The sequence below is a fragment of the Dromiciops gliroides genome, chromosome 2 (assembly GCF_019393635.1).
Source record: "Dromiciops gliroides isolate mDroGli1 chromosome 2, mDroGli1.pri, whole genome shotgun sequence".
NCBI classification, from domain to species: domain Eukaryota; kingdom Metazoa; phylum Chordata; class Mammalia; order Microbiotheria; family Microbiotheriidae; genus Dromiciops; species Dromiciops gliroides.
Window position 1 is genome coordinate 292,776,309 of NC_057862.1, and position 26,981 is coordinate 292,803,289.

The following is a 26,981-nucleotide window of genomic DNA, read 5'->3' on the forward strand; positions in this document are numbered from 1 at the left end:
CCACCTAGCTGCCCTCTCACCGACAAATTTTCAACCCCTATGTTTTATTAAATCATCTTCATGAATGGTTGTGGCTGAAAACTTCATCATCTAGAAGTCAACTACAACAAGTCAGTCTACACTTAGCTAGGCAGGTCCTGAGAGAGCAGATATATAGTGCTTTGATAGGCCCATTCTTGAAGTCTTTCCAGTTCGGCAGGATCTGCCAAAGCTTGTGCTCAGCTGGTGTTAGAACCTAGTTCCCAATAATTAATCTATATTTTTAAAAAATTGAAGTTTTGCCTGTAAGGCAGGTTGAAAATAAGTGAGAGAATGGGGATCATAAGAGGGAGCAATCTGTTGAAGGAGGCAGGATGGAATGGGATGGTATGTGGATACACTGGTATAGTAGACGAACACTGGCCTGGGAGTCAGAATATCTGAGTTCAAGTCCTTTTTATGACACTTAGTTATGTTGTCTAAGTTCGCTCACCTTTAAAACAAGGATGATAATATTTACACTACTTATCTCGTAGGGTTGTGGTAAGGGAAGCTTTTTGTGGTCTAGTATGCAATAGTATCAACTTAAAAAAAAATTAAACTGTTAGTCCTTAAAGTTTATATAATTCTAATATAATCATTCTAATTATTATCTCTTACAATCTTTAAAAGGTAAAGACAAAGTTGTGTGTATATATAAAACATATAGAACTGTGAACATAATGTATTTAAGATATTTAAATGTGGTTAAAAAAATTTTTTTAAAGACTATATGCTCAAGGGAGGGAGGGAGAAAAATTTGGAACTCTAAATCTTATAAAAATGAATGTTGAGGGGGCAGTTAGGTAGCCCAGTGGATAAAGCACCAGCCCTGGATTCAGGATTACTTGAGGTCAAATCTGGCCTCAGACACTTGACTCTTACTAGCTGTGTGACTTTGGGCAAGTCACTTAACCCTCATTGCCCCATAAAAAATTTAAAAAAAAATGAATGTTGAAAATTACCTTTACATGTAACTGGAAAAAAAATAAAGACTATATACTCAAAAAGCCTTAGAACTGGTATGGATCAGGGGGCAGCTGGGTGGCGCAGTGGATAAAGCACCAGCCCTGGATTCAGGAGGACCTGAGTTCAAATCCCACCTCAGACACTTGACACTAGCTGTGTGACCCTGGGCAAATCACTTAACCCTCATTGCCCCACCAAAAGAAAAGCAAAACAAACAAACAAAAAGAACTGGTATGGATCTCAGAGGTCATTTACCACAATCTCTATTTTAAGCAAGAATTTTTCTCGACAACATTCCTTCTACAGTTATTTGATCTTTCATACACCTCTAGAAGATGGGAAGCTCTGTATCTTATGAGTTAGTCCTCCTACTTTTAAAGAACTCTGATCCTTAGGTAGTTATTTGACAAGTCAAATAGAAATCAGACTATAGGTTGGCTGACCTCAAGGAAATTACTTTACATTTCTATGTATCAATCTATACACTTGTAAGAGGTATAGAATACCTACCAACTACAGAAGGATTAATGAAGTAATTTCATATTCAGAGATAAAAGGGATTTTTCAAGTTGTAAGATTTTTCCTTCTAAGGGAGGGGAAACTAAGCTATCTCATGTCCTCAAAAGTCCAGTACATAAGTATGATATAGACCCAAATGAATAAATTATGTATGTAGTACTTTTCTTCAGACTAGGGGTTTAGAGACTGTTTTTGTCCATTGCTAAGATACTATCAAGGATATAATTTACATGTAAAGGGTGCTGATCTAGAGTTTGGAATTTTACTCTTTTTTGGGGGGGGGGGAGTCATATAGTCGGTCCCTCCTCCCCATGGTAATCTGGTAAAATCTAAGGACCCTTCTCAGAATATTTTTGAGAGAAATTCATAACTGAAAGAAATTTGAGGTTAGTGAAAAATGTAAATTTTTTCCCATCAAAGTACAAAGACCCCCTTGAAATCTATCCATGTATTCTTTTGGGGTTAAGGAGCCCTGATCTAGAGATTTTGACATGGGAGGAAAAAACACTGGATTTGGAGTTAAGAAGACCTGAGTTAGATGTCTAGTTCTGCCACTGACTAGCTATACGATCCTGGATAAATCACTTTGACTCTCTAGGCCTACGATGTTTCATTTGTAAAATGAAAAGAGTTTTTACTAGATAATCTCTAATTAATTTAAGCTCCAATATTCTGCTTCTAAAGAGTCACTATAATATTCCTGAAAACCTGGTCATTATGGTCTATGAAACATATTTCAACAGGCTGTTTCATGACTGAGCATATCCCCATTCATGAGTCCTTGCCTGCGACACTTCTTGGAACTGCTCCTTTTTTGTGCTTGCAACCTCCATCTGGTCCAGATAAGACCCTTCCACCCCACCTCAGCAAACGGCATCTTGTACATACTAGGCAATTAACATTTTAAAGAACCTGTCAGAGGCTGGGCTCAGCTCAAGAGACACCTCTACTACGATAAACCCAGGTCACCACTGCTTTTAGAAGAGGGGGAGATCTGAGAAAGAACAGTGGTCACATTTGGGTGAAGACTGTTCTCATGGTTTTCTGGGAAAAGCTTATGGCAGGAAAGGGAGGGTAGGAAATTACTATTAGTAGAAGACAATCAATATACTAAGAAGCAAAACTGGGCTGATATTATTAACACTAACTTGTACAGAGTCAAAACAGTCACTTTAGATAACCTATATCTCATTCATTCTTAGTTGCAACTGTACTTTTTCTCCTCTGGATTAACTGCACACTGCCTTATCTCACACTCCTATCACTGAGCTTCATGTGCATTTTTTTTTCCTGCTCTACATCTATAGCTGCAGCTGTTACTCTGTGTTTGGGCTGATTATCCCTATAAATGCCATGGACACCAGCAGCAAAGACAAATGAGAGACTATTTTTTACCATGAAAATAAGTATTTCACCAGATTCTCCCCCCTCCATTTCCATCTCCCATTTTTTCTTATAACTACTTTTTCTTTTGAGTAAAGGGATTCAAGAAGGTAAGCAAAGGACAGATGCTTATGCAGTAAGTAGAAATCAAAAGGGGACTTGGAGTGCCTGAAAATGTAAAGGCATATGGGAAAATCACAATCTCTGTGTCTCTTTGGCTTCCTTCTCTATACAATGAACAGTTGGGCCAAATAACCTCTACACTTCTTTCCAGCTCTAGATCCAATGGTAATGTACGAATCAAATATACCACTTGTTTGAGTCCTAGAGTTTCTGATAAAAAATGAGTCTGACCCATTTGACAGTGAACCATAAAACAGCAGTGTTGACAGAAGGTCCAGTATGTTATATAGGAGGATTCTGAGGTCTCACAAGGGAGTACTGATTTGCCCTGATATAAAGTCACTGGCAAAGTTAAGAATGGAATCTTTATTTTTCTCCTACCCTTCCTTGCCTCCCTCCTCCCCAAGACAGAAAGCCATCTGATAAAGGTTATATATGTACAATCACATTAAACATATTTCTGCATTAGTCATTTTGTGAAAGAAGAATCAGAACACAAGGGAAAAACCTCAAAAGAGAAGGAAAAAAACAGCCCAAAAGTAGAAACGGTATGGTTCAATCTGCAGTCATAGTCCATAGTTCTTTTTTCTGGGTGTTGAGAACATTTTCTATCATGAGTTCTTTGAAACTGTTTTGGAATGTTGCACTGTTGAAAAGAGCCAAGTCTATCCCCATTGTTCATCACACAATGTTGCTGTTACTGTGTACAATGTTCTCTTGGTTCTGCTACTCTCAGTCAGCATCAGTTCAGTTCATGTAAGTCCTTTCAAGTTTCTCTGAACTCCTCCTGCTCATCATTTCTTACAGCACAATAGTATTCCATTACATTCATATACCACAACTTGTTTAGCCTTTTCCCAGTTGATGGGCATTCCCTCGATTTCCAATTCTTTGCCATCACAAAGAGAGCTGCTATAAATATTTTTGTACATGTGGGTGGAATGGAATTTTTCAACACACTACATGCCACTCTTATTCTAACATCGGCCTGTAGATGCACTATCACAGTTGAATGTCCTTTTCCCTTGCCAGGTATGGAAGCTTCCTTCTTGAAAGTAATTAATGGAATGACCTGCACTATTATATAACAGCCTCCTACTTTGTTTTCTTATCTCTAGTCTCTCCTCCTTCTAATCTATCCCTTTAATGAATGTGATCTCATTGATGTGTGTCATCCCTATAGTCAGAGGCAGAAATAGAACATTTAGTGGCAGAATTCAGGTTTTTTAGCTTGGAATCCAATGCTCTTTCCAATTATACTGTGCTCTACTTCTGATTCCCCTCTCTATACTAGTCACCTTTCTAAAGCTTTTTAAAAGTTTAAGATTTCCCATCAAAGTACAAAGACCCCCTTGAAATCTATCCATGGAAGTATCAAATGGAAGTATCAAATAATTTTTTTTCAATGTGGTTAAGACAAAAGAGTATTGACTCTAAAGAAATAAAATGAAATTTAGTGTGGAGTTTTATCTTATGTAACAGCCAGACCATGCTAACAGCAAGCCTTTAATACCTACAGAGATATATACAGCAGTTGTGTTTCATTCATGTCTGACTTTTTGTGACTCCCTTGTGCATTTGAGGTTTCCTTGGCAGAAGTGATTTGCCATTTTCGTCTCCAGATTGCTTTACAGATGAGGAAACTGAGGCAAACAGGATTAAGTGATGAGGGTCACAGAGCTAGTGTCTGGGGCCTGATTTGAACTCATGTCCTGCTAACTCTAGGGCTGGTACTCTATCTACTACACCACTTAGCTGTCCCATATACAGCAGGGGCCAGTAGAATGGTCACTAGTTAAGGGATTGAGGTTCTGGTTCCAGCTTTGTCACAAACTCATGTGACCCTGGAGCAGTTACATCATTTCCATGGTTGTTTCCCCATGTATAAAATGAGAAACAATTTAGTCACATTATGTGTAAAATATCTTTGTAGTTCTAATTTTTATGATTATGGCTCTATTGTATCCAGTTGAGGTAATGGAAAAGTTCTTGGAGGAAACAGGCCTAAATGGATGGCTATGGTTTTGACAGTATAGTTGTACAACATGTCTGACAATGAAGGGCTCACTTCACACACACGCAGTCTGTCACCTTTCTCCCAAAAGGCAGGAGGGCATGTTTCTCTGCCAGGGTTCTGATGTCACAATCTTCACTGTTTTGATGAAAGTTCTGATGTCTTTCAAAGTTGTTTTCCTTGACATTACTGTGCAGTGTATAAAGTGTTCTCATAGATCATCTTTCTTAGTTTTACATCAGTTCAAACATCTTCCCAAATTTTTCAAATTCTTCATAATTACCATTTCTTATGGCTCAATAATAACTACATCCATACATCACAATTTAAATAGAACTATTCCAAATGATAGGCACCCATTTTCCTTCTAGTTTCCTTCTTAGTACTTTGGTACCATAAAAGTGTTATTATAAATAAATCTTGATACACATGGGACCTTTTTCTCTGTCTTTTGTTTTCCTGGGCATATATACCTAGAAGTGATATTGTTAGATCAAAGGGAATAGTTTACTGTGTTTTCAAATTGTTTTCCAGAATGACTGGACCAATTCACAACTCTACCAACTGAACATTAGTGAGCAAATTTTCCTATATAGTCCCTCCAACATATATCATATTCATCTTTGCCAGTTTGATGGACATGAACCATAAGTGTTGTTTTAATTTGCATTTCTCTTACTATTAGTCATTTGAAACATTCTTTCATGTTGGTAGCTTGCACTTCTTTCCAAAATGGCCTGCTCATATCTTTTTTTGGGGGGTGGGGGCAGGGCAATGAGGGTTAAGTGACCTGCCCAAGGTCACACAGCTAGTATGTGTCAAGTGTCTGAAACCAGATTTGAACTCAGGTCCTCCTGAATCCAGGGCTGGTGCTTTCTCTACTGAGCCACCTAGCTGCTGCCCCCTGCTCATATCTTTTGACCATGATTCTTTTTTTATATATTTGTATCATTTTACCATCTATCTTAGATACATACATATATATATATATATATTTATCGTATATCTTAGATATATGCATATATAAAGGCAGTGTAGAGTAGAGTTTAGAGAGTCATTTAAACAGTTCAAATTCTGCCTCTCACACAAATTGTATACTCAACTCAACTTTCTAAGACTTTAAATTGAAAAGAAGGTGCCAACCTCAATTAGTAAAGTTAAGTTTTCAAACTTGGGTGCTTCATGGGAGGTACAATGGATAATTTTGATACGTAACTTTGAAGTTTTTGCACAAACAAAACCAATGCAGGTAAAATTAGAAGAAAAGCAGGGGCAGGGATGGGAAATCTTTGCTGCAAGTTTCTCTGATAAAAGTCAAAGGGAATAGAGCCAAATTTATAAGAGCCTTTCCTCACTTGATAAATGGTTAGGTTTTCAGAGAAGAAATTAAAGCTATAAATATGAAACAAATGCTCTATATCACTAATAGAGGAATGTATATTAAAACAAGCCTGAAGTACCACCTCACACTCATCTGATTATCAAGATGACAGAAAAGGAAAATGAGAAATGCCAGAGGGGATGTGGAGAAATAGGGACACTAATGTATTGCTGATGGAGCTGTCCAACCATTCTGGAAAGCAATTTAGAACTATGACAAAAAAAGCATTAAACTGTTCATATCCTTTGACCTAGTAATACTGCTACTAGGTCTACAACCCAAAAAGATAAAAGAAAAAGGAAAAGAATCCATATTTACAAAAATATGTATAGAAGTTCTCTTTGTGGTGGCAAAGAATTGGAAACTGGGAAGATGCCCATCAATTGGGGAATGGCTGAACAAGTATGGCATATGAATGGGATGAAATACTATTGTGCTGTAAGAAATGATGAACTAGGAATATGTATATAAACTGATGCAAGGTGAAGGGAGCAGAACTGGAACAATTTACACAATAATAGTAACATTGTAAAGATAATCAACAGTGAAATACTTAGTAATTCTCATCAACACAGTGACCCACTAATAATTCCAAAGTGATATCCACCTCTAGATGGAGAACTGATGAACTCAAAGTGCAGGCGGAAGCATTTTGTACTTTTTTTTTAGTGACTTGCCCAGGGTCACACAGCTAGTAAGTATCAAGTGTCTGAAACAGGATTTGATCTCAGGTCCTCCTCAATCCAGGGCCAGTGCTTTATCCACTGTGCCACCTAGCGGACCCTTAAAAAGATAAAAAAAAAATATTTTTCACTAGCACTTCTAGGAATTCTTGTCCAATCTTCATTTTTCTTTGATGCTTTAAGTTTTTTTTAAGTCATCTTCTGAGTTTGTGTCTTAAACTTCTCTATTACCATAGTAGCTTTTTATAGTGAAGCTCTTTTTGTTGTTGTTGTTGTTTGCTCATCTTTCCAGTCTATTTCTTGACTTTGCTTAACTCTGTGGAGAATGACCTTAGGCTGCTTTCATAGTTAGTGGGGCCTGTATAGTTTCAGTGCTTCCAATGTGGTATGATCTGGGGAAAGGTCTGGTCACTGCTCTTCTGGTCTGTCCTCTGCTTCTCACCCAGGAAGGGCTTCCTCATGACTATAACTGCTCCTCTCTGCCCTGGAATTGCAACCAGAAATTGGATAATGGGCTTCGGAATGACACTCAATCCAGCACCCAGTGCTGGCATAGGGGGTTTCTGGAATCTCAGTCTGATCAGGTGTTCAATCCCTTACCATCCCTGGGTACTCCAGGCATTGCTCCTGCTACCACCTCTTCCAAGTCCCACAGTTGGTGCAGCTTCCACTGCACTGCAGTCCCAGTGTCTACAGACCTCTTTGCCTTCTGAAACCATCTTGGGCTGGAAAAAAGTTGTTATAGAGGGCTTGCTGGAAGAGATTGGCGAGAATGCTGGTCTTACTCTGCCAACTTGGCTCTGTCTTCCAAATGCTATCTCTTTCATGAAGTCTTCCCTGATTCCTGCAATCAGTAACACTCTTCTTCCTTGGACTTCACATAACAAGTGATCTTGTGATTTGTTATCTGTATACGGATCTCATCTTCACAGATTATAAACATCTTATATAAACTTTATATTTCCCTTAGTATATAAGATAATTCTTTGAACACAGTAGGTGTTGAATTTGAATGATCATCACTGCTTAGGATTTAGGTCATAGTCATTTTGGGAGAATGACAAACATCGCACATATTATGCAGATCACTGAAAAATCCTTCTAGCTCTTCATATTTTCTGTGAAATACAATCCTCTGTCCGTTGTCATTCTTGTCAGTGCCTCTTTGTGCATGGTTCTGAATCTCCTGTTCCTCAACATGCTAGGCACTTAAAAAAATAGTTGTTGAACTGAATCCTGCTCCTCTTTCTCTGCTGTTGAGTCTTATGAAAACATATGACTTCATCACCATGTATGTTAAGCTGTATTATAAGTTTAAAAAAGTTCAGAACTTCAGAATCCCACAATCCCTCTGGCTCTTGTACAAAATTCAATTCCCTTTGCTCTCCAATTTAAGCATTTTTCGTTCAAGTACTGATCATTTATGTTACAGTTGTATAGCAACTCTGCACCTGGCAACCTCATGGGCTTTGGGCTCTCCAACAAGCTCACAATGAGGATCCTTGAATAAACATCCCACAATAAAACAAGCTACTTAATTCCAAGTATTCACTTAGAAACATACTTACCATAGCAACAAAGCCAATTACATTTTCAAGCACCATTAAATCATGCTCTAGAGGTGGAATGGATACGTAAAATTATGTAAAGAAACCATGGGCTTTGAAAATATATCAATATAATTCACAAAGGGAAATGAATGGAAAACAAGTTTCCTCCCAATGTGCCACATTTGAATACTTTTAATTATTAAATTACAGAAGAGGATAGTACGGTCTGCAAGTTAAAACAGTGACAGTTATGACCAAAGAAACTCCCCAGACTGAATCCTCTCCTTCCTGTCTTTGCCTCCTAGATTCCCTGGATTCCTTCAATATTACTGATTAAATTTCATCATCTAAAAAGAAGCCTTAAATATACCAAAAGCAAAAAATATTGATGTTGGAGGGGATGTGGGAAAGCTAGAATGCTAATCCACTATTGATGGACTTGTGAAAAGATTAAAAAGAAAAGAAAAGAGGGGGCAGCTAGGTGGTGCAGTGGATAGAGCACTGGCCATGGAGTCAGGAGGACCTGAGTTCAAATCCAGCCTCAGACACTTAACACTTACTAGCTGTGTGACCCTGGGCAAGTCACTTAACCCCAATTGCCTCACCAAAAAAAAGGAAAAAAAGAAAAGAAAAGAAAAGATCCAATCATTCTGGAGAGCAATTTGGAACCATGCCCAAAGGGCTATAGAACTCTGAGGATCCTTTGATTCAGCAATACCTCTGCTGGGTTTATAGCCCAAAGACAGCCCAAAAAGAGAAGAAGACCTATTTGTTCAAAAATATTTATAGCAGCTCTTTTTGTGGTAGCTAAGAATTGGAAATCAAAGGAATGCTCATCTATTGGGGAATGACTAAACAAGTGGTGATGGAATATTATTGTGCTATAGCACAATGACAAGCAGGATGATTTCAGAAAGGCCTGGAAAGATATGCATGAAATGATGTATATTGAAGTGAGCAGAACCAGGAGAATGTTGTGCAAAGACAGCAATATTGTTTGATGAAGAACAGTGAATAACTTGACTATTCTCAACAATACAATGATGTAAGACAATCCCAAAGTACTATTGATGAAACATACTATCCAACTCCAAAGAAAGACCTGATTTTGATTTAATGGACTGACACCTGCAGGAGGAGGTGGGGTCAAAATGGTAGAGTGAGAATTAGCATTTTTGTTCAGCTCACCCAACAACAACAACAACAACCTAGAAAACATACCAGATTGAATTCTGATTGGGAAAGCCAAGAATAAGTCACAGTTAATACTTTTTCAGCCCAGGGCAGATTAGGAAGAAAAGATGTCTGTGGACACTGGGGCAGAAGCTGCCCAAAAGTGTCTTTTAGAGCCCAGGGATAGTGATCAGACTGATGATCAGGGCTAGAAACACCGGGGCAGAAAGAGCTCCCAGGGGACCCCTGAACCAGCACGTAGAATGAGAACAGGATAAAGCACTGGCCCTGGATTCAGGAGGATCTGAGTTCAAATTCGGCCTCAGATGCTTGACACTAGCTGTGTGACCTTGGGCAAGTCACTTAACCCTCATTGCCCTGCAAAAACAAAAAACAGAACAAGAAAAAAACAAGAACAGGTGCTAGTTAACAGTTCTGCTGCCCATTATCCAGTTTCTGGACAATGAGAGAGACCTAGCTATGTACAGAGCAAGGAACAAGTTCCGAAAACGTAGCTCTGTGGCTCTGAGTCTAACAGCAGAAGAAAATTGGAGGGGTGGGGAGTTCTAACCTTCAGCCCCACACATAAGCCTGGAGTATAATATCCAGGGTAGGAAAACAAGACCAAAGGGGATTCAAGCAGTTCAGCTACTCTGAATATGCACAACTTGCCAGCAGGCTAACAGTGACTAAGTCTAGCAGCAGTCTAATGAAACCACTACTCCTTGCAGCCTCTGCAACGGCAAGTTTTTATGAGGCTAGGCAATGGGTTCATTCCTATAGGCAATTCAAGTCCCCAGATGGCTGCACTGAGGGTTAGGGATGTTTTTCTTTCTGATACTGTAGAGTCTGTTTCTGTTTCTCTCTTCTATGTTTCCAGATGTTGGAATTCTTGACTTCTGAATTGGTTTGCTACTTAATAAAAGTTCCTCAGAGTGCGACCTTTGACAGGAGTGACTTGTGCCTTCCATCTCCTGCTGGAGTCTCGAGGTAAGGCAGCAAAAAGGTAGGCAGGGCATCTTCCATCTGCCCCTAAGTAACGTCCCCCTATGCAGGGAATTCTACCACTTCCTGCTGCTGCCTCACCTCCAGTCTCCTCGGGGAGAAGAGAAGCCAGGACTTCCTCTGACCACACAATCTGCACCTTTCCATCTCCTAGGCACAGCAAGTCCCAAGTGAAGGCAGCAAGGAGCTAAGCTGGGTGTCTTCCATCTTACCAAAAGCAAAAAATTCGAACTATGCCAACACAAGGCAATTTTTTATCACTCAGGTGCCTTCTAACACTTTCTCCTCCTTCACAGAAGTAGCCTGGTCTCCTTACCATGTGATCCCATTCCATCCTGTCTTTTCCAACCCCATTTTGTCATTTCCACTCTATCACTTATTTTTAATTTCTCCGTATCTACTGGTTCAACTCCTACCATCATGCCCATGTCTCATCCTCAAAAACCTCTCAGTTGATAGTACTATCCTTACTAATATGGTCCCATATCTCTTCTGCTCTTTGTAGCTAAACTCCTAGAAAAGGCCATCTATAATCGGTACCTTTACGTTATCTCTTCTCCTTATAATATGCTATCTGACTGTATCATTTCACTGAAACTGTTCTCTCAAGTTACTAATGATCTCTTAGTTGCCAAATCCAATGGCTTTTTCTCCGTCTTCATTCTCCTTAACCTCTCTGCAGCCTTTGACGTTGTTGATCACTCTCTTCTCCTTGATACTCTCTTCTCTCTAGGCTTTCTATTTGACACCGCTCTATCCTGGTTCTCCTCCTTTTTTGCTTCCTTTGCTGGATCTTCCTCCAGACAATACCCTGTAACTGTAGATGTCCCTGAGGGTTCTGTCCTGGGTCCTCTTCTCTTCTCTCTCTATACTACTTTACTTGATGATCTCATCAGCTCCCATGGATTTAATTACTATCTCTATGCTGATGATTCTCACATCTATACATCCTGCTCCAAACTCTCTGCTTACCTCCAATCTTGCACCTACAACTGCCTTTCAGTTATCTTGAACTGGATGTCCAGTAGATATCTTAAATTCAACAAGTCCAAAACAATTCATTATCTTTCCCCCTACACTCTCCCAGCCTTCCTTTTTTTTTTTTCTTTTTTTTTTTTTTTTTGTGGGGCAATGGGGGTTAAGTGACTTGCCCAGGGTCATGCAGCTAGTAAGTGTCAAGTGTCTGAGGCCGGATTTGAACTCAGGTACTCCTGAATCCAGGGCCAGTGCTTTATCCACCACGCCACCTAGTCGCCCCCCATCTCCCAGCCTTTCTTATTAACATATAGGGCAACATTATCTTTCAGGCGTTTAGGCTCAAAACCCAGGAGTCATTTTTGACTTCTCACTAATTCTCACCCCCAGTATCTATTCTGTTGCCAAGGCCTATCAATGTTGCCTTTGCCACATCTCTCCAATAGGACCACTTCTCTCTTCTGACACTGCCACCTCTCTGGTGCAGGCCATATCACCTCATGTCTGGTTTTTTGTTTTTTGGTGGGACAATGGGGGTTAAGTGACTTGCCCAGGGTCATACAGCTAGTAAGTGTCAAGCGTCTGAGGCTGGATTTGAACTCAGGTACTCCTGAATCCAGGGCCAGTGCTCTATCCACTGTGCCACCTAGCTGCCCCCCTCATGTCTGGATTACTGCAATAGTCTGCTTCAAGTCTCTCCCCAGTCCATCCATCCTCTATTCAGCCACTAAAGTGATGTTCTTAAAACCCAGCTCCGACAATGCCACCCCCTGCCCCCAATCAACTCCAGTAGCTCCCTATGCCTCTAGGATTAAATGCAAAATTCTCTGTTTGGCATTCAAAGCCCTTTATAACCTAGCTCCCTTGTGCCTTTCTAGTTGTCTTATTTTTTTTTTTGTTTTGTTTTGTTTTGTTTAGTGAGGCAATTGGGGTTAAGTGACTTGCCCAGGGTCACACAGCTAGTAAGTGTTAAGTGTCTGAGGCTGGATTTGAACTCAGGTACTCCTGAATCCAGGGCCAGTGCTTTATCCACTGCGCCACCTAGCTGCCCCCCCCCATTATCTTTTAAAAAATATATCACTTGATTCTCTTATCTCCTCAAGTTGTCATCTTATATCTCTCCTCTATTTCGCAGACAAACTCCAGGAAGAAAGCTTACTACACCTATTGTTTCTACTTGCTCTTCTCTCATTCACTTAAGTCCTTGCAAGAGTTTCTGATCTTATTCAACAAAAACTACTCTCTCCAAGGTTACTAATAGTTTCTTTACCACTAAGAATCAATGGCCTTTTCTTAGCCCTTATCTTTCTTGACCTCTCTGAAGCATCATTATCCACCCCCTCTTTCTAATATATTTTGTCTTCCCTGGATTCTCATGGCACTGCTATATTGTAGTTATCTCACTGGCTGATTCTTCTCATTATCCTTCATAGGATCATCACCTATCTCCCATACTTATTATCTTGGGCTCCTTTCTCTTCTCTTTCAGTGATCTTATCAGCTCCTATGAATTCAACTATCATCTCTAACTCTAGTCCACGATCTTCCAATTACCTGCTGAACATCTCAATCTGTACATCCCATGGGTACCCCAAAGTCAACAGAGACCAAAACAAATTAATTTTCTTTCTGCCTAAACCTACTCCTCTCCCTAACTTCCCTATTTTCAGAGACACTACCATTCTTCCAAACATCCAAGGGTCATTCCCAATTCCTCACTCTCACTCAGCCCCCACATTTAATCAATTGCCAAATGATTTTTTTGGGGGGTGGGGCAATGACTTGCCCAGGGTCACACAGCTAGTAAGTGTCAAGTGTTCGAGGCTGGATTTGAACTAAGGTACTCCTGAATCCAGGGCCGGGGCTTTATCCACTGCGCCACCTAGCTGCCTCGTTATCCTAAACTGTTAAACATTTCTTCTATTCCTCCTCTTCTCTCTACTCAGAACACAACCATCCTAATTCTGACCCTCATCACCTTTTCCTGGTGGAATAATCTCTCTCTCTCTCTTTTTTAAAAATTAATGAAGTATTTTATTTTTTTCCCATTACATGTAAAGATAGTTCTCAACTTTTGTTTATACAAGCTTTCCAATTTCAGATTTTTCTCCCTCCCTCCCCCCTCCCCTAGACAGCAGGTAATCTGACGTAGGTTTTATATATATATATATATATATATATATATATATATATATATATATATATATATACACACACACACACACACATAATAACATTAAACATATTTCTGCATTAGTCATGTTATAAGAAAAAAATCAGAGCAATGATGAAAAACCTCAAAATAGAAAAACATCAGCACCAAAACCAAAAGAAATAGTATGGTTCATTCAGCATCTGTACTCCACAGTTCTTTTTTTTTTTTTTTTCCTGGATTTGGAGATCCTCTTCTATCATGAGTTCCCTGGAACTCTTCTGTACCATTGCATTGGTGAGAAGAATACAGTCCATCACAGTAGGTCAACACTCAATGTTGATGATACTCTGTACAATGTTCTTCTGGTTCTGCTCATCTCACTCATCATTAGCCCACGCAAAACCCTCCAGGTTTCTCTGAACTCCTCCTGCTCATCGTTTCTTACAGCACAATAGTATTCCATTACATTCATATACCACAACTTGTCCAGCCACGGAATAATCTCTTTACGGATCTTCTTACATCCAGTGTCCCTTCTCTCTGATTCAGCCTTCACACAGCTAACAAATATATAATGATACTATGAGACCATGTCACCTCCCTCCTCAAGAAGCTCTTCAATGCCTCTAGGATGAAATTCAAAATCCACTGTTTGGTACTTAAAGACTTCTGGTGCCAGTCTATTTTTACAGATTATTTATATTTACTTCCACTCACATATTGCACATTCTCATAAAACTGTTCCTATTTAATGTCATTCTTAAGCTCTTCTCCTTTATCCCCACATTCCTGTTGATTCTACCTCAAAAACATCATTCATTTTCTCTCTCCTTTCCTTTCACATAGCCATTGCCTTAGTTCAGGCCCTCCACACCTTTTCAATGGACCACAGCAAAAGTCTCCTAATCGCTTCACCCTGCTTCTAGTCATCTCATCTATCAATATGTCTTCCACATAGCCGCCAAAATCATCTTCCTAAGGCACAGGTCTGACCATGTCATTTCCCTAATCAAAGTGGCTTTCTATATTCCCTCTAGGGTAAAACAAATTTCTTAGCAGCAGGTAATTTAAAATCCTCAACAATCTGCCTACAACCATACCCTTCCAATCTTATTTCTTATAAAACCTTCTCAGATGCTCTATGTTCTAGCCAAGCTAACCCAAGAGCTACTCCTCAAACTTGGTATTCTATCTTTCTTCTTTACTTTTTTCTTTTTGCGGGGCAATGAGGGTTAAGTGATTTGCACAAGGTCACATAGCTAGTAAGTATCAAATGTCTGAGGCTGTATTTGAACTCAGGTCCTCCTGAATCCAGGGCCTGTGCTTTATCCACTGTGCCACCTAGCTGCCCTCTATTCTATCTTTCTTTTTTTTTTCCCCCAGGGCAATGAGAGTTAAATAACTTGCCCAGGGTCACACAGTTAGTGTCAAGTGTCTGAGGCCGGATTTTAACTCAGGTCCTCCTGAATCCAGGACCAGTGCTTTATCCACTGTGCCACCTAGCTGCCCCCAATTCTATCTTTCTTTATGCATTTAACTCTGGCAAGGCTCACATATCTGAATTTGCTTCTTCCTCAAGTTAGCTTGGATGCCACATCCTCTATGAAGCCTTCCCTAAGTCCTCCAGTTCTTCTGAACATGCCATTCCTTTACTTAAGAAGGCTAGAGTTGGGGGCAGCTAGGTGGCACAGTGGATAGAGCACTGGCCCTGCAGTCAGGAGTACCTGAGTTCAAATCCGGCCTCAGACACTTAACACTTACTAGCTGTGTGACCCTGGGCAAGTCACTTAACCCCAATTGCCTCACTAAAAAAAAAAAAAAGGCTAGAGTGGCTCCCTTTTACCTCTAGAGTAAAATACAAGCTCCTCTGCTTTGCAATTTTTAGCCTAATTATAATGTTATAACTATTCAAATAATTTTGACAGTTACCTACTGTGATCATTCTCAACAAGTTTGGCACCTGTGTCACTGTTTTCCTTTTCTCCTCAACTCTTTTTTGTTTGTTTGTTTGTTTTTTGCAGGCAATGGGGGTTAAGTGACTTGCCGAGGGTCACACAGCTAGTAAGTGTCAAGTGTCTGAGGCCGGATTTGAACTCAGGTCCTCCTGAATCCAGGGCTGGTGCTTTATCCACTGCACCATCTAGCTGCCCCTCTCCTCAACTCTTTATATACTAAGGGACTATAACCTTCATGGTGCTGATGCTCTTTCAAACTCCATAACCTCCCAATCGCTAAATCTCCTTAAGTCTCACGCTCCAATTCAGTTACACATAGAGACAGTCATATGCCCTGGAAGTCATTATTACCCAGAAGTGTTTCACTTCCTTAATCAAAAGCTCTGACATTCTGGTATCTGTCCATAACCACCTGTTCTGACTTCACTTTCTTCTCTTCCCAATACTGGCCCTGTAGTTAACCATTTTGACACCATAGTCTTATCAATTCTCAAATCCCTTCCTTCTTGTTCTATCACTGCTAATTTCTTGCCAAAATCCAACGTTACTCAGGTGCTGCTAAAACAGAGCACAAATTTGTTGGAAATTACACAATCCTACCGACTGTATACATGATGTAAATTGATGTTATCCAATGTCAAATGGTCCCTATCGAAGGCAAGGCAATCCTTTTATTCCTTCCTAGTTGATTCCCTACCTCATTCCTAGAGAAATTAATATTATACTATTGTATTAAGTACTAATTATTAATTTGTGATCCACTCTTTTCCATTTATTTTTGTTAAAACCCATGTCCTGAAAAGGTCAGTCAATCTCTGAAGGGCATGGCTGAGTAATGAAATTTGCTCCTAGCCCTTTAAGGCTCATTAAGTAGGCAGGACCCCACCCAACTGGGAGACCTAATTTCTGTTTAGAGTATAAACAGAATCCAATCTGAGTGAGGATTTACCTAGGAGGAGGAACCCCCTCCATTAGAGTTCTAGGCAATCCACCTCATGAAGGAGAAAATGGCTAGAGAGGTCCAGATGGAGATAGCTTTCCCTGCCCAGAGGCCTTGAGGGTGCTGAGTCTCATGATCATGCCATGTTCTCAGCAGGAGAAGCTGAAGACTTTTAGCCCACCTCCTCATTAAATGTCCACCAATCAGGGTGAACCCCTGTCAGGGGAGTTCCCTTTCAGAAGGAATTTAAAGCATTTCAGGGTCTCCCTTGGAATCTTTGGTTATGGAGAGAAACCAATGACCATCAATTTATTGATTCCAGCTATCTTAATCTAGAAATTGATTATCAATTACCCAGAAACTCTGTCTCTCTGGGTTTTCACTTGTCACATTCCCCAAAATTTCTCTCTTCAAGCCTCCCAACACACCTCACTTCCCTCTCTCCCAAAACTCTTTCTTACTTTACTGATTAAATTTGAGACATTAATCATTAGCTTCTCCTATTTTCTTTAGCTCAAAACCCTTTGACCCTACTCTTTCCTATAGGCTTGGCAATGAGATGGCCTTTCTCCTGGCCAAAGTCAACACCTCTCCATTTATCCTTGATCCTATCCTCAAGTATCTTCTCAAACAGACTGAAATCTCAACCATCCCTGCTCTCTCATTTTCCACCTTTTCCTGCCTGCTGGAGTTCCTTACTCCTTCAGACATGCCAAAGGGCATGTTATTGTCCCTCATTCTTAAAAAAAACCTTCATGATATCCTTCCATCCCATCCATTCTCTCTCAGTCAAAGTTTTAGAAAAAGGTTGACTATATTCACTGTTTCATATCTTCTCATTCACTATTCAGTCTTTTAGAATCTGGATTCTGATTCCACCCCTCAAGTGAAATTTCTCTCGAGTTGCCAGTGATGTATTGTTTGACAAATATGGTGGTCTTTTCTTGGTCCTTATTCTTCTTGACCTCTCTGCTTCACCTGACCACCCTGTTCTCTTGGTTATTCTCTCTAGTCTGGGTTTTCTTGAAATTATTCTCTTCTGGTTCTGCTCCTAACTGTTCAACTCATCTTCATATTCTCTCTCATTCTCTCTCTCTCTCTCTCTCTCTCTCTCTCTCTCTCTCTCTCTCTCTCACACACACACACACACACACACACACAGTTTTTATTCATTCATTCATTCATTCATTCATTCATTCATTCATTCATTCATTCATTCATTCATTCGTTCTTTTGTTTGTTTATTTATTTATTTGCAGGCAATGAGGGTTAAGTGACTTGCCCAGGGTCACACAGCTATCTTCATTCTCTTTTGTTGGATTTTCCTCAGGACATGCTCACTAACAGTGAGTATCTCCTTAGTCTTTATCTTTTCTCTACCTACACTTTCTCTCTCTGTGACTTCATTAGCTCCCAGGATTTAAATATCATCTCTTTGCAGATGACTCATAGGTGTCTCTTTATCCATACCCAGTCAGGTAGAAACTTAAGCTTCCATACTGCATCAGTAACTGAATATTGTTCATTCCAAAGTGGATGTCTTAGAGACATCTAAAATTCACATGTCCTAAAGGGAAACTCATTTTGCCCCCAAATCTACCCCTTTGCCAAACTTCCTTAATTCTGCTGAAGGCACTACTATTTTTTTCTAGTCAGGTTAGTTGCCTTGGTGTTATCCTGGACTCCTCACCCTCCCTTCCCTTACACATCCAATCAGCTACCACATCTTGCCTTTCTCCCTCCACAATGTCTCTCATATCCAGTCTCTACATCCTCATAGAACCATCACCCTGGTTGGTTCAGGCTCTTACCTGTCACTTAGATTATTGCAAAGCACCCCAATTTGGTTTCCATTCCTTACCTCCTTTCCTATTACAGTCCAAAGTGACTCCTCTCTGATCATATGACTCCTATCCTCAATCGACTCCTCCAACCTAACTTTTCATCCTCACTGTTCATTACTTCCACACTCTATGATCCAGCCCAAATGGCACTCCATATTCCATCTCATGCCAATGCAGTGGCTGTCACCAATGCCTAGAATGCACTTACTCTTCAAGTTTATCTTGTAGAATCTCTCTTTTCAAAATGCAGCACAAATACTGCCTACAATAATCTTTCCCGATCTCCCCAATTGCTAGAGCCCTCCCTCCCTTATATTTATTTTGTATTTATTCTCTTTATATTTATTCTGAATTCATTTATATATGTCCTTGTTCTTTCTCTGCTCCTTAAAAGTAGGAATTGTTTCATTCTTTGTATATGTTCTCAGTGCCTGAAACATAATAAACACTTAATAAATTCATGTTTGTTGACTGATTCCTGTACTTTAACATCCAGCCAAACTGACCTATTTATAGTTCCTTGTACATACATGACATTCCATCTCCTCATGCCTTTAATACACTCCCTCCTCACCAATGCTGACTCACAGAATCTCTAGCTTCTTTCAAGGCTCAGCTCAAGACGTACTACCTACACACGAGTTGCAAATACCCTGTCCCCTCCTCCCAGTAATTATATACATCATATGTTATGGATACTAATTCTATATAATGATATAATCTATGTTTAGGTTGATTTTTCCTAGCATAATATAAACTCCTCGAGAACAGGGACTAATTTGTTTTTGTCATTTTATCCCTAGGAACCTTGCACAGTGCCCTGACACATACATAATATTTAAACAAATGAAATTTTCTCTATTTCTTTAAACTGCGCACCCCACCCCCAATATTTGTGTTCATTATGCGTTTTCCTACCAGAGGAATATAAGATCCTTAAAAGCAAGGACGCTTTTTTCTTTCCTTTTGTATTTTCACTGCCTAGCACAGTGCTCTGCATATAACAGGCACTTAGTAAATGTTTAAAATTGAATGCTTTGTAACTGGTATATACAGTGTTTGTAGACCGTGGCTTCTAAAATGCTTTAAAATTTGCAATCTGGTTTACATTAATAACTTGCTCAGCATAGCTTGCTGTTGGCATAAAAATGTTCTCTGAAAATTAGAGAAGTCAAGGCAATATAGCTAAATAGAAACAGATTTGCAGTTGGGAGCACTGGATTCTAGGTCCAGATGTGAATTTGGTCAAATTATCTCATATCCCCTAACAGCAGTTTCCTCATTCTGAAAATTAGGTACATAAAGGCACATAAGGAGAAGGTACATAAAGGAAGATTTAAACAGAGACTCATTGTTCATGGTTGGATAATGTGAACATAAAAAATGACAATACTACATAAATTAATTTGTACTATCATATTTATACCACCTAAATTTAAAGTGGTTACCTTATAGAATGAGACAAAATTATTACAAAACTGGTCTGTAGGACTAAAAGGCCTAGAATCTCAAAGAAGATAATGAAAAAAATATGCATTTTGAAAAATAAGTAAATGTGTGGAACACACTAGATAACAAAGACCAAGAAGCAATAAAATCCATTAGCCCAGCATTTAATAAACTCAAGTTGTTTCAAACTACTACAGAATGGGGGCAGCTAGATGGTGCAGTGGATAGAGCACCGGCCCTGGAGTCAGGAGTTCCTGAGTTCAAATCCGGCCTCAGACACTTAATACTTAACTAGCTGTGTGACCCTGGGCAAGTCACTTAACCCCAATTGCCTCACTAACAAACAAACAAACAAACAAACAAAACTACTACAGAATGCATTCCTTATTTATTAAGAATTAGTGGAAAAATTTGGTAATTTGGCAAAAAATAGGTTTACATAAGCATGATGCACTATGTATATTCTTTTTTTTTCTTTTTTCCTTTTTTTTTTTTTTTTAGGGAGGCAATTGGGGTTAAGTGACTTGCCCAGGGTCACACAGCTAGTAAGTGTTAAGTGTCTGAGGCCGGATTTGAACTCAGGTACTCCTGAATTCGGGGCTGGTGCTTTATCCACTGCGCCACCTAGCTGCCCCTGCACCATGTATATTATAATTACAGATACAAATTAAATATGAGGTCACCTAAAAAAAAACAGAGGACAACGACAGGAGGTACCTGTCATAATGATGGCCAGGGAGAATTATTACCCAAAGAAGAGACAGAAGGGGTCATAAAAAACAAAATGTATAATTTTTATTTCATAAAATTAAAAACACTTCAAATTACTAATAAGATAAATGAAAATTAAAACAACTCTAAAGTTTTACTTCAACTCAACAAATTGACAAAGATGATAAAATTCAGAAATAGTAAATGTTTGGGGGACTAGGAAGAAAGGTACACATTGCTGGTGGAGTCATGAATTAGCTCAATAGTTTCAAAAATAATTTATAATTATGGGAGAAAACTGACTAAATAGTTCATATCCTTTGACTCAGGCAGATAGCTTCAAGCAGGTCAAAAATAGAGAAGAAGGGTCTCATAATTACAAATATTTATAGTGACATTTTATGTGATAGCAAATAATGGGAAGGAAAGTGATGCCCACTGATTGGAGAATGCCCAAATAAATTATGGTATCTAAAAGCAATGGAGTATTATTGTGCTATAAGATACAACAATGACTGGGATTCAGAGAAACTTGAAAATACTCCTATGAATTGACATAGAACAAAGAGAACAAGATATACAATAAAAGGAAAATAAAGGAAAATTTAACACTACATCTGAATTAAGATGAATGTAATGACTACTCTTGATTCCAAGGGGTTTGATGATGAAACATATTTCCCTTCTCTTGATACTTCGAATATAGAGATGGCTAATGGTTATTTTATTTTGCTTAAATGCTTTTTTTTGTAACAAGGAAGAGTTCAATGATAGTGATGGTGGGGAAGGAATAGAAGGATATTGGGAAATGATGATATAAAAAGCAACAATGTAATACTATAAAATAAATTAAATAAAATAGAAGATTTGTATGAAATTCTCTCTAAATTCCTTTCAAGGTCAAAAACCTCTTTGATCATCACAAATTCCAAATTATTAAGGCACTCATTAAGGAAATTTCACTATGCTGCAACCCATTTCCTAGCCCTAGTGATAGTTTTAAAGGTACAGTAAGATACAACGGAAAGTCCACTATGCTAGGGATCAGAAGCCCTGGGATCAAGTTTCAGGACTACTACTTATTAGATACAGACCTTGGGAAAATTATCTACCACTCTGGGCTTCAGTTTTCTCTTCTGAAAAATGGGGAAGATAATTCTTGCTTCATCTAATTCACAAGGTGTTTTTTTGTTTTGTTTTGTTTTTTGGTGAGGCAATTGGGGTTAAGTGACTTGCCCAGGGCCACACAGCTAGTAAGTGGCAAGGGTCTGAGGCCGGATTTGAACTCAGGTCCTCCTGAATTCAGGGCCAATGCTCTATCCACTGCGCCACCTAGCTGCCCCGTGTTTTTTTTTCTTCCAAGAATAAAATAAGACAATGCCTATGAAAGTATTTTGTGCTACAAAAGTGCTATAAAAATAGAAACTACAAACTGCAAATTATTACTATGACACTGAAAGACTATAACAAAAGGATTATGAGAAACTGTGGTATAGTTGAAAGGAGACTAGACTTGGAATGAGGAAGTTTAACTCCTAGTTCTTAGATTTATTGGGTGTGTGACCTTGAGCATGTCAAACAATTTCTGAGCCTCAGTTTCTTCATTTAGAAAATGGGGATATTAACTCATAAACTAAGTACTTCACAGGGCCGTTCATAAGGAAATCACTTGGTCTAGAGAGACTATAGAAAAGTGAGAAATTATCATCTGTTAACATTTAGAACAGAGTACTTACTTCTCTCAAAGTATATTTACATTATCATAAGTTTCTCACTAGCTTTAAAAATGCATTTACCTGTGCAGGTGGCTCAATTGTTATCCATGCTGGAAGCATCAAACTGGGATTTAGAGGCTGGGTTCCTACTCGGAAGTAAACTCCACCCCTGGAATCACAGGCCCAGATGTGCTGGTTTCCACATGACAAGCTTATTAATTTTATAGCACCTAGAGAAAGTAAGGAATATTAAAAAGCCAAACATGTAACAATTATTCTTTTTAAATGACTATTCTTCAGCTTATGACTTGAACTTTTATTCTTCAAAGGAAGGAAACAGCTTCTTCTTTCAATTCTAGCCATACTATGGAGTCATTTTGTTGCTGTAGACATAGTAACACCAACTGATGGGTATGAGATATAAAAATACATATAGCAAGGGAAGCAACATGGCAGAGTGGAAAGAGCCCTAGTTTTGGAATGAGAAGACCTCAGATCTGAGCTCTTTTTTCACTCATATTTAAAATGGAGTAATATTTGCATTTTCTATTTTATAGCGTCTGAATGTACTTGCTTCTTCGTTTTTTAAATAGGGACAACACTTGCCTTACCAATCTTTTACAGGGCTGTATGGGGAAAAGTGGTCTGTAAGAATTAAAGGACTAGAGAAATTGGAACAATAACAATAATCACCATGATTATTCTATAACCTCACCAAGTTACACTTAAGCAGAACATTCATAGGCAGGTAAGAACCTCAGGGAAAGGAGGAAAGAACGAGTTCAACACCAAACACAAAAAGGGATCAAACTCAGCACTACAGTAGAAAGCACTAGCCTAGGAACGAAGAAACCAAGTTTTCAGTCCCAGTTTCACCTTTTATAGCTATGTAATCTTGAGCAAGTCACCTCCTATCTTTGATTTTATCCATTTGGACAGATACAGTATACAAAAGTATAAACATCTGCATTGATACCAGATAAAGTGTGTGTGGTAGTCCTTATCTGTATAGTTTGGGAGCTGAACTATATGATTTCTAAATTCTCTAAATCCAATGATTCTAAGTCAGAAGATCTGAACAAGGGGGGCAGCTATGTAGCACAGTGGATAAAGCACCAGCCTTGGATTCAGGAGGACCTGAGTTCAAATCCAGCCTCAGACACTTGACGCTTATTAGCTGTGTGACTCTGGGCAAGTCACTTAAGACTCATTGCCCCACAAAAAAAAAAAAGAAAAGAAAAAAGATCTGAACAAATCAGTTCATCGATTTTCTCTAGTGAAGCTCAGGAGCCCTGGAACAAAAGTAGAAAAACATAATGGTAGATGTTACCTAGGTTTGAAGATTCAGAGATTGGGAATAGTGGAAGGTCAGTATGGCAAAAGATTCTAGAGCAGTACTTATTTTCTAAAATATGGCATCCAAAGCCCCAAGACAAAAGATCATCTAATCTTAGCAGTAGGGTTTGTAAAATACTAGCACATAGGTCCTCATTCACAGGAGAATGGAGAGAGGTGAGGCAGATGTGTCTCTAATCCCTTTTCAGGTATTCCAGAGCTAGCAGTAGAACTGGCTAATAGTTTTTAATGGCACAGTGATATCTCAATGCATTCAGATACCAACATTTGTTCAAGCATTCCTTAGTCAGTCAAAAGTTTTCCTAACAGTTTTCACTTTTGGTTGAACCTAAAAAATGAGAATTGTTAATCATAACATAATCTACTAAGCTCACCCTGCACATCACATTTTCTAGATGACACAATTCTTAGGTCCACTGACTTATTTGATCATAAGAATTAAGAACTCTCTGATAGAGGTAGTACAGCTATTTTTTCCCCTTATTAACAGATGAAGAAACTGAAGCATTAAAAAGGTCTAATGACTTGTTCAAAGTGACAGGAAATGTTTATAGCTAGAAATATTTAACATACCTTTTAGTGATCACAATGCCATAAAAACATATATTATTAAAATACTACAAAGGGCTGTTAAAGAAAAGGATTAGATATTAATTGGAGAACAATTTAAAGTTAACAAACTGGTGAGTCAAAGAGTAAATTATAGAAATGGTAGTTGAGGGGAAGCTAGGTGGCGCAGTGGATAGAGCACCAGCCCTGGAGTCAGGAGTACCTAAGTTCAAATCCGGCCTCAGACACTTAACACTTACTAGCTGTGTGACCTTGGGCAAGTCACTTAACCCCAATTGCCTCACTAAAAAAAAATTTAAAATGGTAGTTGATTTTATTAAAGATAATGGTTGGTCTTATGTCTCAAAATTATGTCTTTTCATTGATGTTATTTTATATACTCTTCTGATCCTATTCATTTCACTTTCTATCAGTTCATACAAGTCTTTTCAGCTTTCTTTGAAATAAATCCCCTTCAACATTTATTGCAGCACATAGGATTCTATCATGTTCAGATGCCATAATTTGGTCAGCCATTCTCCAATTGACAGGCACACCCTTAGTTTGCAGTTCTTTGCCACTAAAAAAAAGTTTCCATAACTATTTTTGTACCTGTGGCTCCTTTTCTTCTTTCTTTGATCTCTTTGGGGTATGGAACTGGTAGTGATTTCTCTGGGTCACCTAATACTAATGGTAGTATAATCTAGTCCCAGTTTACCTTTCTAGTCTTATCTCACATTATGTCTTTCTGTTCCAGCTAAGCTCTTTCCAAATTAGACTACTTCCAGCTCCCAATGAAAATACCACCTCATTGATGAAGCTTTCCATCATTCCTGAATTGGTAATGACCTTCTTCCCAGTGTAGCACACAAAACATTTCATAAGTCAGTAAGCATTTATTAAATGCCTACTATGTGCCAAGGACTATGTTAGGCATTGGAGATAAAAACAAAAGCAAAATGGCTCCTTCAAAATGATTACATTCGGGACAGCTAGGTGGCACAGTGGATAGAGCACCGGCCCTGGATTCAGGAGGACCTGAGTTCAAATCCGGCCTCAGACACTTAACACTTAATAGCTGTGTGACCCTGGGCAAGTCACTTAACCCCAATTGCCCCACCAAAAAAAAAAAAAAACAACCCCCAAAAACAAAATGATTACATTCTCTCTTTCTTTCTTTTTTTTTTTTTGGTGGGACAATGAAGGTTAAGTGACTTGTCCAATGTCACAGAACTAGAAGATGATTACATTCTAATGGAGGCAATAACATGGATATACAAAACATACAAAGCAGATGCAAGGTAACCTTTGGGGAAAGGCAATAGAGCAGAGAAAGGCCTCATGCATGAAATGGCACTCTAGCTGACTTTTTAAGAAACTAGGGATGCTAAGAGATAGTTTTGAGGAGGAGAGCATTCTAAACACAGGGGAACAGCCAATGCAAAAACAGTAAGGTGGAAGATGCAGAGATATAGATTATACATGAAGAACTTCATTGAGGCAAGTACAGCTAGACTAACACAAAGAGGGGAGTAATATAAAATAAGGATGAAAAAGTACGATGGTGACAGGTTGTAATGAGCTTTAAATGAGAAAAGAGTCTATATTTGATCTCAGGAAGTAATGGGGGCCACAGGCGTTTGCTGACTAAGATAAGGTAACCTGTTCATTCAGCTTGACTGACTCCTGGTAAAATTCTAGAATGGATCGTTAGAGAGACAGATACCTAGGAAAAAAAATCTAGCAAAAAGATCTAATATCTAGGAAGAAAAAAGAGCTAGCATTGCTTCATCAAGTATAGATCATGCTAGACTAGCCTTGTTTGTTTCCTTGTTGTTGGTTTTTTAACAGGATCACTAAACTGGTAGATAAGAGAAATACTGGGAGCCAAGATGGTGGAGGAAAGATATTAAACATACAGAGCTCCTGATACAATTACCCCCAAAACAGCAATAAAAGAACCCCTAGAGCAGAAAACTCCACAAAAATATGTGCTGAGATTATTTTCCAGCCATAGATAGATTTAAAGGGGACCATGTTGGGCTGTGAGTAAAGTCCAACCTTGCGATAGCACTGACAGAGACCCCAGGTATGCCACACCAGAGGAACTTAACCCCCAAGCCTCTGAATCAGCTACATCACCAGTGTCTTCTGGAACTGAGCTTGTGGTTGGGTGAGAGGGCTGAACAGCTGGCAGGGGGGGGGAAAGTGCAGGGGTGTCAGCAGGACCTAGGGAGGAATTTGGCTGTCCCACCTCAGTGGGGAACCAGGAAGAAATCCTGAGGGGGGGGGGGGAAGAGAGGCCCAGGTGGGGGAGAGGCGCAGGCTCATCAAAGCTAAAAACCACCACAGCGCTCTGCTGACTGGTTAACTAGCAAGTTGGCTTGAGGCTATCTTCAGACCAGAGAACAGGCCAGGCGAGAAAAAAACTGCCCTCCCTCAAACCAAAACACCTGGGACCCTCTGAAGCTGGGGACAGTAGTGTAGCCTAGAAGCAGGGCCTCCCAGTGGGGA

General features: G+C 39.2%; 1 protein-coding gene across 1 annotated transcript in view; it reads right to left on the reverse strand.

Annotated features, from left to right (window-relative positions):
• Positions 1-26,981, reverse strand: part of TECPR2 (tectonin beta-propeller repeat containing 2) — a 158,528-nt gene that overhangs the window by 11,517 nt on the left and 120,030 nt on the right. Inside the window, exon 17 of the mRNA XM_043981322.1 lies at positions 22,644-22,792. Coding sequence (XP_043837257.1) covers positions 22,644-22,792 — 149 coding nt within the window. The remainder of the gene's footprint in view (positions 1-22,643; positions 22,793-26,981) is intronic.